General features: G+C 44.9%; 1 protein-coding gene across 1 annotated transcript; it reads left to right on the top strand.

Moving 5' to 3' along the window:
* The first annotated feature begins 1,780 nt into the window (after positions 1–1,780).
* On the top strand, positions 1,781–17,882 carry LOC128110887 (serine protease inhibitor A3N-like). Its single transcript, XM_052738869.1, has 5 exons — positions 1,781–1,879; positions 4,094–4,747; positions 14,882–15,155; positions 16,006–16,156; positions 17,086–17,882. Exons 2-5 carry the CDS (start codon positions 4,111–4,113, stop codon positions 17,284–17,286), a joined length of 1,263 nt encoding a protein of 420 aa, XP_052594829.1. The 5' UTR covers positions 1,781–1,879; positions 4,094–4,110; the 3' UTR covers positions 17,287–17,882.
* The last annotated feature ends 533 nt before the right edge of the window (positions 17,883–18,415 follow it).

The raw sequence follows: 18,415 nt of genomic DNA on the forward strand, positions 1-18,415 counted from the left end.
TCTTAAGGGGTCATACGTCTTGAGAAAAGACAACACCCATTGGACCAAAAAAACCACTCCATACAATTGGCCATTGGACTGAATGGCAGAATTCCCACAACTATAGCCCCCGCTGATGGAGGCATTTTCTCTGTTGAGGGTCCCTCCTCTCAGACGGCAATAGAGGGTGTCAAGTTGACATAAATCTAGCCAGTGGAGAAGAGAAACAGCTGGAAATGCAGACTCTAAAATTTAGACTTGAACTAGGTGGGGTAAGCGGGGTGAGTGGCAGGAACCAGCAGAATCAAGTGATTGGCACACAGGAGTGTCAAAACATAGACACCTTAGTTCAGTTAGGGAGGGTAGGGCCCTTTCAAAAGTGTCCAGTGCTCTCTCCATGGTTACAGAAACAAATGTAATCCAGTGTGGGGAGAAACATACATTCATTGAGGATTAAACTCTCAAGGCTTCTCTCTCTGGGGTGGCAAAAAAAATAAGCCAAATGAAAAAAAAGAAACAGTTTTTTTTTTTTTTTTATGACAGTGGGGTAGGGATCATTGAGCTGATTCAGCCTGTCTGGATGAAGGAGAACTGGGTGTCTGTGCCTGAGGTAGCAGTTGTTTTGGGGGAAGGTTAGGATGTCTCCTGATAAACAGAAATGCACCATGGATGATCTGCCCCTCTGGAACACAGAGATCTTAAACTAATGTTTACTCAACCAAAATCCTTGTTAGGATCAGCACCTCCATCATTTTGGGGACAACAGCTTTTGACCAAACACCAGGCTGCTGAGTGTGACCACACTGTTGACACAGACACCACAGCTCTCATCCTACGGGGAACAACAGACACTTCATAAAAACGATTTTGTGTGACAGGATCTGAGAACACAGATTTAGGTTACTCAAATTCCATAATCTAGTGTGGAAGCAGTTTCATGAAAACTTGATAGCTTAATCAAACCAAGTCACAAATCAAGGCAAGTTTAAAATGCAGGGGTGAGAACCTCAGGGAGGCAGATGCATCATCAAGATCAGGGAGCTTCTCTACAGGCTCAAAATGTTCGCTGCTGCCATTCTTAGTTTTTGGATTGAAGCTGGTTGTCTGCTAAGTGAATAGACTCTATTGTCACAAGGTTGAGTTCTGACACAGGGAGGAAACATGGCTGTTCTGGAGAGGCAGCACTTAGCCCGTGAGAAGGTCATTAGCCCCTGACCTGCAGTGTTCCCATCTCTCTACAGTACTGAAATTCAGATCAGCCAGCCAGGCTCTGCAGACACAGATTCCTCTAGGAGTTTTCCTTCACTGCCAGACAAGGCAGCTTCCCTATCAAGTCTGATAGTCAAAGAGGGGAGATGGAGTCTCTATTGAGAATATGCCCATTGCTGCCCGAAAGGATCGTTACACTGATGAAGACAGGGTTCTGTCAGGATCGAGGCATGTGTTTATTACTGTGTGAGTTTCCCTAAAGAAACCAGGAATCATGGGCATAAAGTTGTTGTGTTCTTTTGGAAATGATTAGAAAGTATAGGATAAATGTTAGCTGCAGCCCTATCTGTTGACAAGTGGGACAGGGATTATGCACACTCTGTTTGCTTCTGACATGCCCAGAATATCAGGTAGTCTTTTTTAGAACACTTTGGGCAATTTCCCGTCAGAAGGCTCTGCTAGCAGAAGCCTCTAAAGGCAACACTACCAGAAATCATTCTGTCTGCCCATTTCCAGTCTGAGCACAGAGAACAGCTTGTCCGCACTAGTATTTCCTAAGAAGAGGGAGGAGTCCCCAGTGGGGATAAATAAGCATTAGTGTGCTAGGGAGAACAACACACCAGGCAAGCAGCAACCCAGAACATCAGAACTCAGCTGTCATAGACGCTGGCAGCGGGCATCAGCTCTGCAGGTAATACCCAGGATTCCTACCCTCTGGGTACAGAGTTAGAACCTTCCTAGGACTCTTAGGTACTGGCAATGACCTGAAGTCTTGGTTTGAAGGAGGGATGATGAGTGGTTCCTGGGACACTGGATTGGAATCAGGGGATATTTCTGGGGTGCGTATGAATCTCCTTTCCAATCTTTCCAATCTGGGTCTTCATGTGTATGAAGATGTGGGTGCCATGGGCTATGCTCCTGGAGAGGGAATGGAGCCTGTTCCTTCTGACCCTCCATGGGGAGGAAGTATTGAGACCTTGTCTAGCCTGTGTGCTGCTATCATAGCTGGGGGGTATTGGTGAAATTATTATGGCCACTCCACGTAGTTAAAAGGAGATTTATTTAATGGCATAACTTACAAATTAAGGGATAGGTAGGTCGCGGAGTCTGGGGAAGGTGTATCGCAGTCCAGCGGTGTTCTCTGGAGCTCTGCTTGGTACACCTCTCCAGTCCAGGGTCCCACAACAGAGAGAGAGCCCGCTGATCCAGATCTCCGGTCCCCAGGCGCCTCCTTTCGCCCCGCCTTGTAGGCGTGACAGTTGCCGAAGTCTCAATGGGGGTTGGAACTTCCAGATCAAAGCTGGAATGGCTACCCACTACAGGGGGGAGACAGGAGGGCTGCAGAGTCCGTCTGGAGGAGGTGGCAGCCCTGCCATGCTTACAGCTGACAGGAGTTGCTTGGGGGTCAGGGACCCACTTCCCCCAGAGATCCCATGGCTGAGCAGATCGGCCTCACCCTCCACTAGGGAAGCAAAGAAGGCAGTAGCTCAGCCCCTGAGCCAGGTCTCCTGCTGCACACACCGTGCAGCCCCTTTCCTCTGGAACCTATCCTGGCACAAAATGTTGCTCAGTGCTTTGCCAAAGAAATGCTTGCATCAGTCTGAAAACAAATACAGCAGCCAACTTGCTGAGGTCCCTGGCTCCTCTGCAGGCATGTCACATCCCTGGGGACATGTGGCTCAGCTCCAGCACCTCCCTCTCCTGCTCCCTCCAGTCTCCTCCTACACTCTTCTGGTCTTCTCTCCCCTCTGCCTCCCCCTTGGCTCCTCCTCCTTTCTCTAGCCCTCCCTCCTCCCATCTCCCTGCCTGTCCACTTCCACTTTCTCACTCCTTCTTGATCTCTCCAACCCCCTGCTGTCTCCTCCCTTCTCTTCCTCTCCCTCCCACTCATTTACTATCCACTGTCACCTTTGGACACCTGAACAAATGTTCAAGGCTAGTTGTGGGTGTCTGTGTTTACCATGATCACAACCCCTCAACTGTAGTCCTTTAGGATGCTTGTGGCCCCCACTCCAGGGGTGGATGGAAGAGATAGCCCTCTAGACATTCCCTACAACTAACCCATTGACCCATAATAAGCCAGACACTTACCAATAATGTAACCTGGGTCACTCACCAAGCTTCTCAGAGAAGTCTGCCCATTTGCCTGCTACCACACAGCCATCCTAAGAGCCAAAACAAAATCTGGTCCAGGGGTCAGAGACTGACATGACTCACCTTTCTTCCCAACAGGAGGCCTTTCAAACCTGAGGTTCAAAGCAACATGTAGTTCCCTGGCAGGACTGAAAGAACCTTGCCCTGTTTGTCCTGCCATGACCTGTTCTAGAGGTGCCAAGGCTCTGGCACGACACCAGATGTCTCTGGTGCTGCCTCTCAATTATTCCTCTCCAGGTCCAGCTTCATGTACCAGATTCTGTCAAGGGCCTTGTGATTTCCCAGACTTGTCATCAAGAGGCAAGGTTAGGGCCTGTGCTAACCACTTCTTCAAGGACCCTAAGTTCTGCCTACATGGCGGGGCGGGGGGGGGGGGGCGGTGAGTGCAAAGGAAGAGGGTTCCCAGCCTTCTAATGAATCCTTCTGCAGGAGAGACTGAGAGGAGACAATCTGATCAGACAGGGCTCGTCCCATCCCTCCACTCCTCTTCTGGCTTCTCTGTGAACCTGGCATGTCCATTCCCCTCTCTGGGTCTTGGGTTCTCTGTGAGGAGACTGGGCTACTACAATGCTTCCTCCAGTGCTGATAACAGGAGCACATGATGTGGGACTGCCATCTGAGTGCTCAGAGCACCTCCAATGCACAGTCACAGAGGCAGCAAGGGGCAGAAGAGCAGGTTCACAGTGCAGCCCTGTGGGAGGACAAGGACACCACCTGGTTCTCCCAGACTCAAAGGATCTTTACTTTTCAGCCTGGAGAGCAGAGAAGATGGCCCTCCGTGTAGCTCTGGGGCTCTTGATAGCAGGGATCTGCCCTGTTGTCCTCTGTCAATCAGATGGCACATTGAGAAGAGACACCGAAGTCCATGAAGACCAAAACAATGGGACACAAATGGACAGTCTGACACTGGCCTCCATCAACACTGACTTTGCCTTCAGCCTCTACAAGGAGCTGGCTTTGAAGAATCCAAATAAAAATGTTGTCTTCTCCCCACTCAGCATCTCAGCTGCCTTGGCCATCCTGTCCCTGGGAGCAAGGAGCAAAACCCAGGAAGAGATTCTAGGAGGTCTCAAGTTCAATCTCACACAGACCCCCGAGGCAGACATCCACAGGGGCTTTGGGCACCTCCTCCACATGCTCAGTCAGCCAGAGAACCAGGTGAAGATCAGCACAGGCAGCATGATGTTTGTTGAAAAGCACCTGCAGATCCTGGCAGAGTTCAAGGAGAAGGCAAGGGCACTGTACCAGGCTGAGGCCTCTGTGACTGACTTCCAACAGCCTCATGAGGCCAAAAAACTCATCAATGACTATGTGAGCAAACAGACCCAGGGGAAGATCAAGGAACTGATCTCAGACCTGGATAATCAGACAGTAATGGTGCTGGTGAACTACATCTACTTTAAAGGTGAGACTGCTCACTGTTTGGGGAGTAGAGAGAAAGAATGGTGACTGGGAACCTTGTGTCCTTATGCTGACCACTGGAAAGGTGGTGCTCACAACCCTGGAGACATGGGTGCCTCCTTTCTTTCTACGCACAGGCCTTACTTCTCCCCTAGGATTTTTTTGGATACAGTTGTGGTTCCTGGCACATACTGCACAGAACTCCTGAGCTCTCAGTCTAAGAGGGCTCCTTTTGGCTGTGACTTAAACTTACAAACTAGCAGAGTGCATAGGTTGCATATCCAGTCCTACCTGTGTTGGGAGAAGCCTGGGCTGCTCCCTGCAGAGATGAGGTCCCTTAGTCTGCCCTCTCCATCATTTCTAATCTGCTCCTGTAGAAGGTGTCCATCCCTACTGGAGAACCTCTGCCTCTAGGAGACTCCAGGTGGGCTGGGGACCTCTTGACCTAAGGAGCCTGCTTACCCATCTTATGGTGAAAGTAACCTGTCCCATAACTACTGAAGAGCCCTGTGGGCAATTCCTGTTCAGGACCTTTACCTTGAGCCATTTTGGTAATGAGCTGGACCTGGACATGGGAAACAGGGATGCAGGAACAGACACTAATGAGAGGGAGGTGTCAGCCATGCAGTGTTCTGTTTAGGGTGTGGGTGCCTCATGGAATTTTGCTTTTGTAAAATTACTAGCCCAAACATCCTGAAGGTTAGAATGCCCAAGACACACTCTAAGGCCAGTGAGTCTCATGAGAGTTGGGTGCATGAGAGTTGGGAGACTCAGTTGGAGAGGTAATCAGTAAAGGTAGTGGGGGGACATCCAGAACCCACACCCACAACACCCTGCCTGACAGAGACCATGGAGTTAAGAGACAGCCCAGAACTTGGTGCCTGAGAGAAGTCATGATGTAATTAGATCTGGGATGAATTAAGGATAGTGCAGGGCAGAGGGAGGACAGGCTCTGAGACCATGGGCAAAATCTCAAGGTGGCCATGGACAGAAAAAGAGTCTAGGGGGACAGAGGACAGGAGCACAGGATGGCTGCAGAACTGCTGTGGGCTGGGAATGGTGGAAGCAGAGTGATGACCTGAAGGATGGCTGGGCATGGCTCTCTAGCCTCAGGACCCAAGCTCCAATGCTGCTTGGCTGTGAGGTAGGGGTGCATGTTTAGGCTGCTAGATCCCAAGCCCAAGAAATTATTTCAGTACCAAGTTCTGTAGAAATCCGGGATAAGTCTGAATGGGATATCTGTGATTTGTAGAGGTGGCCATAGCCCACGTGTGACATGAGGACTTGTTACTCACATTTTAGTCCACAATCTATGGGACCATGGACTGCTCACGGTGTGGGAGAACAGTCTCTCTTGTCCTGTTTTCCCTAAAATCCTGTCTCACAAGACATTGCCTTCTAGATATGGCTCCTCCTGAGGAAGAAGGGATCCTCAACACTCCCCAGGCTCCGATCTCTATTGGTGAAATTATTAAGGCCACTCCACGTAGTTAAAAGGAGATTTATTTAATGGCGTAACTTACAAATTAAGGAATAGGTAGGTCGCGGAGTCTGGGGAAGGTGTATCACAGTCCAGCGGTGTTCTCTGGAGCTCTGCTCGGTCCACCTCTCCAGTCCAGGGTCCCGCAACAGAGAGAGCGCCCGCCGATCCAGCTCTCAGATCCCCAGGCGCCTCCCTTGGCCCCACCTTGTAGGCGTGACAGTTGCCGAAGTCTCAATGGGGGTTGGAACTTTCAGATCAAAGCTGGAATGGCTACCCACTACATCTCCCCCTTTTTTGTCTAAATAAGAAAGTTCTAACCTAATACAAGACTATATACAAAGGAATGGTTATCAAATATTGTCCAGGAATAATGAGGGATAATGACCTAGATAAGATGGAAGTACAACCAATGCAAACAATATCAAGCAAGAAACACATACTAAAGTCCAGAGAAGTATAGAGCATAGGTAAATGGCATGTTACAAAGATCATTCCAAAAGGTGTCCTATCCTAAAGAACCTGAATCTAATACTTAATATGTTCTATCTACTAAGTTGTAACTATAACTGCTAGTCTTCAATCCCATCAAAGACCTGAGAAGGAATATAATGGTACCTGAGAAATGGTAGATGGATGCAAGCAACTTTCGGGAATCTTGCGAGAGTAGACGGAGACAGCTGGCAGCCTGGACAGTCACCTAATGTTTCTCAGCATTGTTGGTGCATTCAAATTGGCTACAGGCCTAAAGTATCTGACAGACCATTTTCAGAAGCAGGAATTCTGAAAGACCATCTTACCCTGTCTTGGCAGAGTACAGTGGTCGCTTTCCTTGTGTCCTGCTTGTCCAGAAAGGATAGCATTGCATTAGTACTGTCAGCCGTCGAGGCAAGGGCAGTTCTTTGCCCAGTAGGCCATTTTGTGCCAAGAAGACAAACTTCCAAATGGAAATGTCTTAGAAGCCCAACATTCTCTCGGGATCAAATTGGTGCAGCCAGGAGCAATTATGTCTCACATCAACAGAATTCTAAGTTATTTAAATGCCATATTCTCTAGGTCTATGAAGTGTTTGAAGATTACCTGTCCATCTGACCTATGTATCTGTAAATCTGGATAACCTAACTAATGTAACTATAGAGATGACAAGCATAGGTGACTATAAATCTATAAGTCTTATCTACCGAAATAACCTAAGGACTAAGGCTTCACGTAAACAAGGTAAACAGTCTATAAGCAATTGTATGGTAAAGAACGATGGACTTCAAAATTGTGACAATACACAAGATGTTATAACAGAGGTAGGAGTATATAGTGCGATATGCAATATGACAATAATCTTAAATATATATCAATATACCGAATATCCTAAACAGAAGTAGAACCTACATAAAGTATGACAGATATAAATTTACATTTGTATCAATATACAAGTATTTCAAATAAGAGTAGAAATATATGTACATTATAACAAATATAGTTCCATATTTGTATCAATATACAAATTATCTTAAACAGGAATATAAAAATAGTTTACATTTGTATCAACATATAAGAACCCATAACAGTGCAAATTACAGTGCAAATTATTTAAGGCTACTATTTTACTAAATTTGTTTACTAGTATACATAATAATCTACCATAATATCTTATACCTATCCATTCCATTTCTTCTTTTCTTTTTTTTTTGAATACTGAGTTTAATATTTCCTTCCACCCCAACCCTATAACCATCATCCATAACCCTGAGAATTATGAAACCTAAGGGAGAAGGGGCGTCGTTTTCTTAGAATTGCTTCCTGCTGTTTAGGGGGTGATGTTATCTCTGTTGGGTACTGTGAGAAAGCTCAGATAGTTAAATCTCAGTTAGACTAACTGTAGGTTCTGCAGTAAGTCTTAGAGTAATGGGTAAGATTGTCTGAAATTCCGGTAAGAAGTGTAGTATGATGATGATTGCCATGACATCATTCTGGATTGGGTAGAGTTGTTGTTGGGGCCCCATCTTCCTTCTGGAGACTTCTGAGATTGCTATTAGAAAAACTTATTTGTTATCAAAATGGAAGATTTGGATTTAAAGAGGACATAGCATGTAAGAAAGGATTCTGAGAAATCAAGAGTAAGCATGCAGAGAATTAGAATCTAGAAGACAATGGTCCCTTTTATTGGTTTCCTTCTGTCCCACACCAGAGGGCTCTTCTGATATGGAACTGAAGAATCTCTCAAACTTTTCTTTTAGCAATGTGCTTGGGTTTAGAGAAGGAGTGAGCCAATTCCATCTCCAAAGCCAGCTTGGCTTATAATTGAATTGGAACCACAACTTTTCTAGATTGATAGAGAGATAGATGTTAGACAGTGAGATTTTACCGTGTGTAGATTGGTACCAATAGATTCTTTCTTTCTGCTGTAAACATCCGGATATCCAAGGCCTTATGATTTTTGGAAGATGGGTATTTCCATTATCCTGGAAAGACAAAAACAGAACCCTACCCCAACCTTGATTGTTAAATTTTTCTTACAACTTGTAGAGATGTCACATTGGTGGATGATCTTTTACTTCACCTCATCAAGGGGTTTTTCCTGTTCAAATCGAATTTTTATTAATTTTGTTGGTATCCATAGCTTCTCTTCTCCTGCAGAAACAAAGGCAAAACCCCTTCCCCAACGTAGAACATATCCAGGTTTCCATTCTGAGGTCAGCACATCCTTGAAATAAACCGGTTGGTTTAGCTCAGGAGTTTTGTCTGTCGTCCAATGTCTCTCCACAGCTGTTGTTCCTTTCTCATCAGCATTGAGAAAATTCAAGGTTAATAAAGCACTATGCAATCTATTTCTAGGAGTCATTGTTACCTGTCGCTGTTTATTTAGCATATCCTTTAAAGTTCGATTGGATCTTTCTATGACTGCTTGGCCTGTGGGATTGTGTGGTATACCTGTAACATGCTTTATATTGTAATAAGCAAAGAATTGTCTCATTTTATTGGAGACATATGCTGGGGCATTGTCTGTCTTAATTTGTACAGGTATTCCCATGATGGCCATAACTTCTAATAGGTGTGTAATCACAGAATCAGCCTTTTCAGAACTCATAGGAGTTGCCCATTGAAATCCTGAATAGGTGTCAATGGTATGATGTACATACTTTAATCTTCCAAATTCTGCAAAATGAAACACATCCATCTGCCAAATTTCATTTCTTTGTATACCTTTTGGATTGCTCCCTGCAGGTAATGGAAGTTGGTTATAGATGGAACAAGTAGGACATTTTTTCACAATATCCTTAGCCTGTTGCCAAGTGATGGAGAAATCCTTCTTCAAACCTTTGCTATTTACATGGCATTTCTTATGAAATTCTGAAGCTTCTAGCACATTACCTATTAGTAACTGATCAATCTCATCATTACCTTGTGCTAGAGGTCCTGGTAGACCTGTATGGGATCTGATATGTGTTATATATATATATATATATATAGGATGTTCCCTTTTTCTGATGATTTCCTGCAATTGTATGAATAATGAAGTTAATTCTGTATTATCAGGAATAAATTCAGCAGTTTCAATATGTAAAACAACTCTCTCTGCATATTGAGAGTCAGTGACTATATTGAGGGGTTCTGTGAAGTCCTTCAGTACCATCAGAATGGTATACAGTTCTGCCTTTTGTACAGAGCTGTATGGACTTTGTACCACTTTACTTAGGTCTCCTGATTTATATCCTGCTTTCCCTGATTTATTTGCATCAGTATAGAATGTGAGGACTCCAGAAATTGGCTTTTGCCGTACAATATGAGGAAGGACCCATTCGGTCTTCTTTATGAATTCTATTCTCTTGCTTTTGGGATAGTGGTTGTTAATCTCTCCCAAAAAGTTACTGCAGGCTCTCTGCCAGTATTCATTATCTTTCCATAGTGATGAAATTTCTTCATTATTTAAAGGTACTACAATTTCTGCTGGGTCCATTCCTGTCAACTGGCGAAGTCTTAGTTTACCTTTTTGAATCAAATCAGAGATCTTTTCTATATAAGTCTTTAATTTCTTATTTGGTTTACGTGGTAGGAATATCCATTCCAATATAATATCTTCCCTCTGCATCAAAATACCTGTTGGGGAATGTCTGGAGGGGAATATGACAAGAATGCATTTAAGTTCTGGATCCACACGATCCACATGTGCTTCTCGAATTGTCTTTTCTACTAGGGCCAATTCCTTCTCAGCTTCGGCTGATAATTCTCTTGGACTATTTAATTCTTTGTCCCCTTCTAGAGTATTAGCCAAATTTTGTAGTCCCTCTTTGGGTATTCCCATGATACCCAGTAAGTTGGAAATGCTTCCTAATAACTTTTGAAAATCATTAAGAGTCTTCAATCGATCTCTCCTTAGCTGTACCTTTTGGGGTCTAATTTTTTGTAGCTCTATCTTATATCCTAAGTAGTTAATAGAATCTCCTCTTTGTATTTTTTCAGGAGCAATTTGCAGTCCCCAGTGAGGTAAAACTTTCTTTACTTCTTCAAACATGCTTTCTAATGTATCTAACTTTGGATCAGCTAATAGGATATCATCCATATAGTGATAAATTATGGATTGTGGAAACTTTACACGAATTATCTCCAATGGTTTCTGCACAAAGTGTTGGCACAAAGTAGGGCTGTTTAACATTCCCTGTGGGAGAACCTTCCATTGATATCTCTTGACTGGCTGAGAATTGTTATAATTAGGTACTGTGAAGGCAAATTTTTCTCTATCATTTTCTTGTAAGGGTATGGTAAAGAAACAGTCTTTAAGTCAATAACTATTATAGGCCATTCTTTAGGTAGCATAGAGGGCAAGGGCATCCCAGTCTGTAGGGAGCCCATTGGCTGAATTACTTTATTAATAGCTCTCAGATCTGTCAGCATTCTCCAATTGCCAGACTTTTTTTTAATAACAAATACAGGAGAATTCCAAGGGCTGGTAGATTCTTCAATGTGTTGAGCATTTAACTGCTCTTGAACCAGCTGTTCTAAAGCTTGTAGCTTCTCTTTTGTCAAAGGCCATTGTCCAACCCAGACAGGTTTATTAGTTAGCCATTTTAAAGGTAAGGCAGTTGGTACTTCTGAGAGTTCAACAGCAGTTGTGCTCTGTTTGTGAACAGCCTGAATGGTTGGTGCCTGATTTTTATAGCATGTGATGATATTATTCCTAGAAACATGCATTTGTCTGTATTCTTTTTCTGAAAGTGTAGGAATTTTAATCTGGGTATTCCACTGTTGTAACAGATCTCGGCCCCAAAGATTTACTGCTACATTTGCTACATATGGCTTCAGCCTTCCTCTCTGTCCTTCTGGCCCTATGCATTCAACCCATCTCGAACTCTGTTTTATCTGAGATAGGGTGCCAATCCCTAAAAGTTGGACATCTACCTCTTGAAGAGGCCAATTTGGATGCCATGATTTTGGTGTAATTATAGTCACATCTGCACCTGTGTCTACCAGTCCCTCCATAACCAGGCCACTAATTCGAATTCTAAGCTTTGGTCTTTGATCATTTATGGAAGTCTGCCAAAATATTTGTTTTATAGTGTTCTTTGTAAACTGTGATCCATCCATCAGAGCTGTTTTATCATCCATTGCAGTATCGGTTTTTACATTAGGCATTGGTTTATTCAGTTGTCTTGGAGAGGAATTTCTTCCACAGTGGCTGGGAATGTTCATACTACATTTGATTTGGGGGCCTGCAAGAGGCCCCCTGAGGCGTTTCCCGCCAGTAAAGGGTTACCTCGTATATCTATTTTTGATCTGCACTCACTGGTCCAATGTCGGCCTTTGCCACACCTTCTACATAATCCGGGAGGTGGTTGGGGTCTCCTGTTTAGGCTATTCCTAAAAGGAGTATTACTCCTAGGAGTACCCCACGTACAGTTTTTACTTATATGACCTGGTGTACCACATTTAAAACATTTGGTAACATGGGGCCTTCTTTCACCTCTGGGATTTGTCTCTCCTATCCAAGCCTCATTACTGTAGTTACGAGACTCAACACCATTAGTATACTGAATCCACTCTTCCAAAGGAGCTGATCTGATCTTTAATGGTGTAAGTATTCTTCTGCATTCTGCATAGCATTGTCGAACGCCAAGGACTCAGTTAATACTTTACTTAATTCTTTATCTGATACAGCTCTTGTTATAGCTGTGTTCAGTCTTTGTAAAAAATCAGTGAAGGATTCGTGTGGTCCCTGAAATATCTTTGTGTATACCTCAATTGGTTTTCCAGGTTCTGGAATTTTTTCCCAAGCATTTAGAGCTGCTGTACGGCATAGGGATATTGTATGTTCATCATAAGTGGCTTGTACATTCCTGTCAGCAAAACATCCCTCACCAAGTATTTGATCTTGGGAGATCACAAAACCTGATTTTACCTTGTTGTTCTAAATTTTTTGCCTCTTCTCTCAACCAGCTTTTCCACTGTAGCTGCTGACTATATTCTAGAACAGCTGAAATTAACTGATGCCAGTCATCTGGGATGATTCTATGTGAGGTAGACCACGAATTTAACAATTGTTTTACATATGTGGAGTGTATCCCATACGTAACTACTGCTTCCTTTATATTTTTAAAGTCCCTTGTTGAAATTGGTTGTACTGTATATGTAGTATATGGCTCGGGGTGTGTGTCATCCGCTGGCTTCTCATGGATGATAACAGGATAAGCCATTGTGTGAGAGCCATTTGGAGATGTTACAACCTCTATGGTCTTGCCCTTCTGCTTATTAGGTCCCTTGTCATAATGTTTACTGAGAGTTTCTTCTAAGGCCTGCAAACGAGCACCTAGAGTCTGTTCTATGGAGTGAACCTCCTCTCTGGCAAGGGACTCCAGATTTCTCATGGAATCATAGAAGTTTTTATGTTCCTCAGAAACACATGATTCCATGGACCTTATCTTATCAATTAATGATAATCTTTCTTCCTTATATAGTGTCTGGAGAGTTAGTGTTCTGTCCATTAAATATTCACATTTATTATCAATAAGATCAATTTTTGGTACAAGCCTGTTTTGTAAATCCTGATCAGCAGATTCCAGAGAAAGAATCTTTTTCTCTAAGGTCTCATTGCTATCCGTTAAAGCAGATTCCAGAGATCCAGAGAGAGAATCTTTTCCTGTAAGCCCTCATTGTTAGTTTTGAAAGCCTGTAAATCCTGGTTAGCAGATTCCAGAGAGAGAATCTTTTTCTGTAAGCCCTCATTGTTAGTTTTGAAAGCCTGTAAATCCTGGTTAGCAGATTCCAGAGAAAGAATCTTTTTCTCTAAGGTCTCATTGCTATCTGTTAAAGCAGATTCCAGAGAGAGAATCTTTTTCTGTAAGCCTTCATTGCTCTCGCTTAAAGCCCGTATCAGTCCCAATAATGACTCATCTTTGTTCTTGCTATTAAACCAGTGTTTGAACACTGTGTGGATTATTACAATGAATACCAAAGTGGTACAGGCCAGATATGCCTTAGGAAGGTCGTATATTTCCAGGAAGATGTCATTCATCATACAGGCAAAAAGGTTTTCAAATTCTTGTGAGGTAATGTTGTCAGCCATATTACAAGAATTACTCAAAATTTGTTAGTCAGTTTTAAGGTGTAAAATTATCAAGTACTTCTACTTGAAATAAAACGCTGGTTTGCCTATCTTACCTTTCGGTGGGGGGGGGGGGTGTAGTGGCGCTTTTCAGCCAGCAGGAGGCGCTGGTACAGCTCCAAAGCAGGGCCTGCTGGCAACCTTGGCAGGCGGCAGCTGGAGGCAGGAGCCAGGATGGCGGGGAGCCGGATGGCGGGAGCCAGGGCCCGCACTCGGGGAGGACGGGGATCGCCTCACTCACAGCGGTTTTTCGCTGGTCTGGGGGCTAAGCTAGGGAGCTGAGACCGGACTAGCTGCTCCCTTTTTCGGGAATGGAACCATGTAGGCGTTCCCTGGTTATATGGAACTCTGCAGGCGGGTTTAGGTACCCGCCAGCCGGGGAGGAGGCTGAGGGCGGGAGCCACCCAGGCCTTTGGAATTTGCCCCACGTGAGCGCCAGATATTGGTGAAATTATTAAGGCCACTCCACGTAGTTAAAAGGAGATTTATTTAATGGCGTAACTTACAAATTAAGGAATAGGTAGGTCGCGGAGTCTGGGGAAGGTGTATCACAGTCCAGCGGTGTTCTCTGGAGCTCTGCTCGGTCCACCTCTCCAGTCCAGGGTCCCGCAACAGAGAGAGCGCCCGCCGATCCAGCTCTCAGATCCCCAGGCGCCTCCCTTGGCCCCACCTTGTAGGCGTGACAGTTGCCGAAGTCTCAATGGGGGTTGGAACTTCCAGATCAAAGCTGGAATGGCTACCCACTACAGATCTCCCCACTTTTAATCTCATCTATCTGTTACACATCCCATGCCCAGAACCCTAACAGTTTCTCAGGAGCTCAAGTAGCCAGGATTTGTTTTGAAGTTCCCCTTTCCAAACAAAGCTTGGAGTCTCTTCTCATCTCTAGGAACTTGTCCACCTACAAGGGTTTTTTTCCCCCAATCCAGACTATGCAACCTAAAGGACACTCTGTGTTGTTGAAGTTGGATTGATGGCTGTCACAACACAGCAGCTGGACAGAAATGGGACAGAGGTGGGGTCTCTCAAGTGATGTTACAAACTGATTACCTGTTCATCTTTAGGAAAATGGAAGATGCCCTTTTACCCTGAAGATACTTTCAAGGCCAAGTTCTACTTGGGCAAGAAGAGGACTGTGGAGGTGCCTATGATGAATATTGAGGACTTGACTACACCCTACTTCCGGGATGAGGATCTGTCCTGCTCTGTGGTGGAGCTGAAGTACACAGGCAATGCCAGTGCCCTGTTCATCCTCCCTGACGAGGGCAGGATGCAGCAGGTGGAAGCCAGCTTGCAACCAGAGACCCTGAGAAAATGGAAGGACTCTCTGAGGCCCAGGTGAGTATCCACAGGAACCAGAGGTGGCCTGGCTCCCCATCCTGTTGTCAACATTGGCCCAGTGTCCACGTCCCTCAGAGTCTCACTAGCACCCAATGTAATGATTAGAGAGACAACAGGGACAGAGTTGGGGTGAATTTCCCTCTGCTGAGAATTCCTCTGTGTCTAACAGTCTGTAATTACAGGGAATCTTGAATGGGTTTTGGAAGGCAGAGGGGAGTGGGGTGGAGATGAGATCAGCTCTGAGAATCAACTCTGCCCTGTGTAGTCATCTCATACCATCATTCATTCACCAATAATGGAATGATGAGTTTAAGACCTACTATGTGCTGTGTTCTGACTTAGACCCTGAGAGTATGTCAGAGACTCGGCACAAAATTTTTTACGCTTGAGGGTTCCTCTTGTAATTGAGGAAGAGATAGCGGGGAGATGGAAATGCACCTAATCATTATTTGATTAGTTTAAAGGTGAGGAGGGGTGAGATTGAGAAGGGGTTCAAAGATAAGGAAAGCTGGAGTCAGATATAGTGTGAAATTTAATATAGTAGGATCATTAGGAGATGTCTGATGGTCTACAGGTCAAGCAAAGGACTCCATTTTGTGGATCTTGGAAGAAAGCATTCTAGGCAGAGGAACAGAAAATACCAAGCATCATTGCCTGGCCCCTGTAAACACTCTCAGGCACTGATGGGTAATTAATGCATTAGGAAGAAGAAAATCAAATGCTCTAGGCATGGATGGAAAGAGGGCTGTGCTCCAGTGAGAGGGCTGTCTCTGGTTCCCCAGCTATAAAGTGGGTTGATGGGGCAACACAGTCCATGGACACTTACATTTCTCTTTTTCATTCTCAGGATGATTACTGAGCTCTACATGCCCAAGTTTTCCATCTCCACTGACTACAGCCTGGAGAACATCCTTCCACAGCTGGGAATCACGGAAGTCTTTTCCAAACAGGCTGACCTCTTTGGGATCACAGGGGCCAAGGACCTGAGAGTCTCTCAGGTAAGCCTAGACACACTGGGTAGTTCACCTTGGTCCCTCAATGTGGATGGTGAAGGCCAAGAGGTGTGCAGGGAAATGCCAAATGTGTGAGAAAGCCTGCATTTCTGAGAATCCCTCATATGCATATATATATATATATATATATATATATATATATATATATATATATGTACTCCTGCTGGATATCATGCAGCCAGTCCCTTGTCTATGCCCTGAACATAATCTGCCCAGGAGCCCAGTACGTGGTGGTAGACCACCATAGGCTGTAGTGCGGATGCCAACCACAATCTGCTGCAGGGCAATCTGCTGCACTGCAGAGCTGGCCAGTACGTCTTCACTAGCACACAGAACAGTAACAGTAAAGGAAATATCGAGGGATGAGTGGCAGTTGAGATGAAAAGATTAAGAATAGGGAGAAGATGCCTTAGGAACCTCACACTACCTTCCCAGATGCAAAGTCTGGCAATGTCTAGTGTTCTGTCCAGTGCCCACTCAGAGGCCTGGGTTCAGCTCTATACCAGCAGGGCATGGCAGTCTGGTAATATGAAGCCATGTCCTGTGCATTAAGATTGTATGTCCCAAGGGGGCTGGAGCAGGAGGGATGCTGTAGCCCACACTGGCTGCCAGCACCCTGGCTTTTTCCCTGTGGATCTCCTGAGAAGTTGCCTGTGGAGTAAGGACTGGAGTATCCTATTCCCATCCTCCAGTTTAAGGATGGGTTTGAGGGTAACACAGATTCTCAGAGACTGACCAGATGCAGGGCATGCCTCATCTCACACCTTGAGCAGAAACTTGGAAACTCCAGGGGTAGAGCTCACTGTAGAAACAAACAACTTCACCAGCAGCTGAGGCCAGCAGTGGATGCTTGTTCCAGGGATCTCCTCTCCTGCCCTCCCTGGTCTCCAGTGAATGATGTCTTTCTCTTACAGGTGGTCCACAAGGCTGTGCTGGACGTGGCAGAGACAGGCACAGAAGCAGCTGCTGCCACAGGAGTCAGATTTATCCCTGATTCTGGAAAATGGAACCCAATGACTGTCAATTTCAACAGGCCATTCCTAATGATTGTCTCTGACACAAATACTCAAATTGCACTCTTTATGGCCAAAGTTACAAATCCCAAGGAAAACTAGAACTTTCCAAGTGGTGAGGCTTCTTCCTGAGGGCCAGGGATTAAGCCTATATGTGGATCTCTATGTGCATTTTGGCCTCAATGCTCTAAATAGCTGTGGCATACCTGGATTGGACAGTGACAGTGACTAGCTGTATGACTCAAACATGCACAGGGCACTTGGACAGTCAGTGTCAGGCTTGACTCCCAGTCTTCCTGGCAGCACTAGTTCATGTTCTTGAGCCTGAACTCTGTCTTTGTGTTCCTCCCTGCTGCCTCTACTGTATCTGCCTCTACTCAAAAGCCTGGGCCCTGGCAGATGGCTCAGTCCCTATCTAGGCTCTGGTTATGTCTGCCTTCAGCTTCAGCAGGCTTGACTGAACTATGCAAACTTATAGGTCAATCATGTGGACCTCAATCCCAGCACTGAGAAGGAAACCTGCTACCCTGAGTCTATTTCCAGCATCTGGGATCACTGAGTGCCCAGTTCCTGCCTCAATCTTTGCCTCTTCCAGACAGTGCAGTTGGTTAGGGGTCTCCAAATCACTGTGGATCTTGTCCTTCTTTCTTGCCTCTGCCACATGGACTGCCAAATATAATAATAGTCTGACATATTCATTCTGAGAATGTGGTTAAATTACCTGTCAAAGGCAATTGCCAAGGTCTCATGTCTACACATCAATGATCAGAAAATATCTATTATAGAGTGCTATGGGAGAGAGAGAAATAGCATTGACAATGGTTATAATGACTGATAAAGGCCAGGCTGCCTCTTCCTCCCACCCCTTCAGCCACATCAGAAACCCACTCCAATATTCAAGCAAGGGAAGAGCACTTATCCCTTCAGGTGTTGTGCAGTTGGCACAGGAGGGCACTGAAGCAGCTGCCACCATGAATCAAAAGTGACCTCCTTACAGAGGACAACGCCAGCCACTGTGCATCATCAGAACCCATGATATCCATGCTCACCCAGAATGGCAGCAACATCCTCTCTCAGAGAATAATCCTCTGTGGATTATTCTCTGTGGAGAATCTGTGAGCTCTGAAACACTGCTGGAGGCCTACACAGACAGAGAAAGTTATTCATTCAATTTGAGACACACTTAAGTCTTGAGACACCTAAAAACACACAATGCATAGGTGGACTCATT

Source organism: Peromyscus californicus, unplaced genomic scaffold (genome assembly GCF_007827085.1).
Source record: "Peromyscus californicus insignis strain IS unplaced genomic scaffold, ASM782708v3 Scaffold_15__1_contigs__length_86483966, whole genome shotgun sequence".
Taxonomy (NCBI): domain Eukaryota; kingdom Metazoa; phylum Chordata; class Mammalia; order Rodentia; family Cricetidae; genus Peromyscus; species Peromyscus californicus.

Coding starts and splice junctions, on each gene's coding strand:
- LOC128110887 (XM_052738869.1), top strand. CDS start 4,111: ATGGCCCTCCGTGTAGCTCTGGGGCTCTTGATAGCAGGGATCTGCCCT. Junction 15,156..16,005: donor AAGGACTCTCTGAGGCCCAG/GTGAGTATCCAC, acceptor TTTCATTCTCAG/GATGATTACTGAGCTCTACA. Junction 16,157..17,085: donor AGGACCTGAGAGTCTCTCAG/GTAAGCCTAGAC, acceptor TTTCTCTTACAG/GTGGTCCACAAGGCTGTGCT.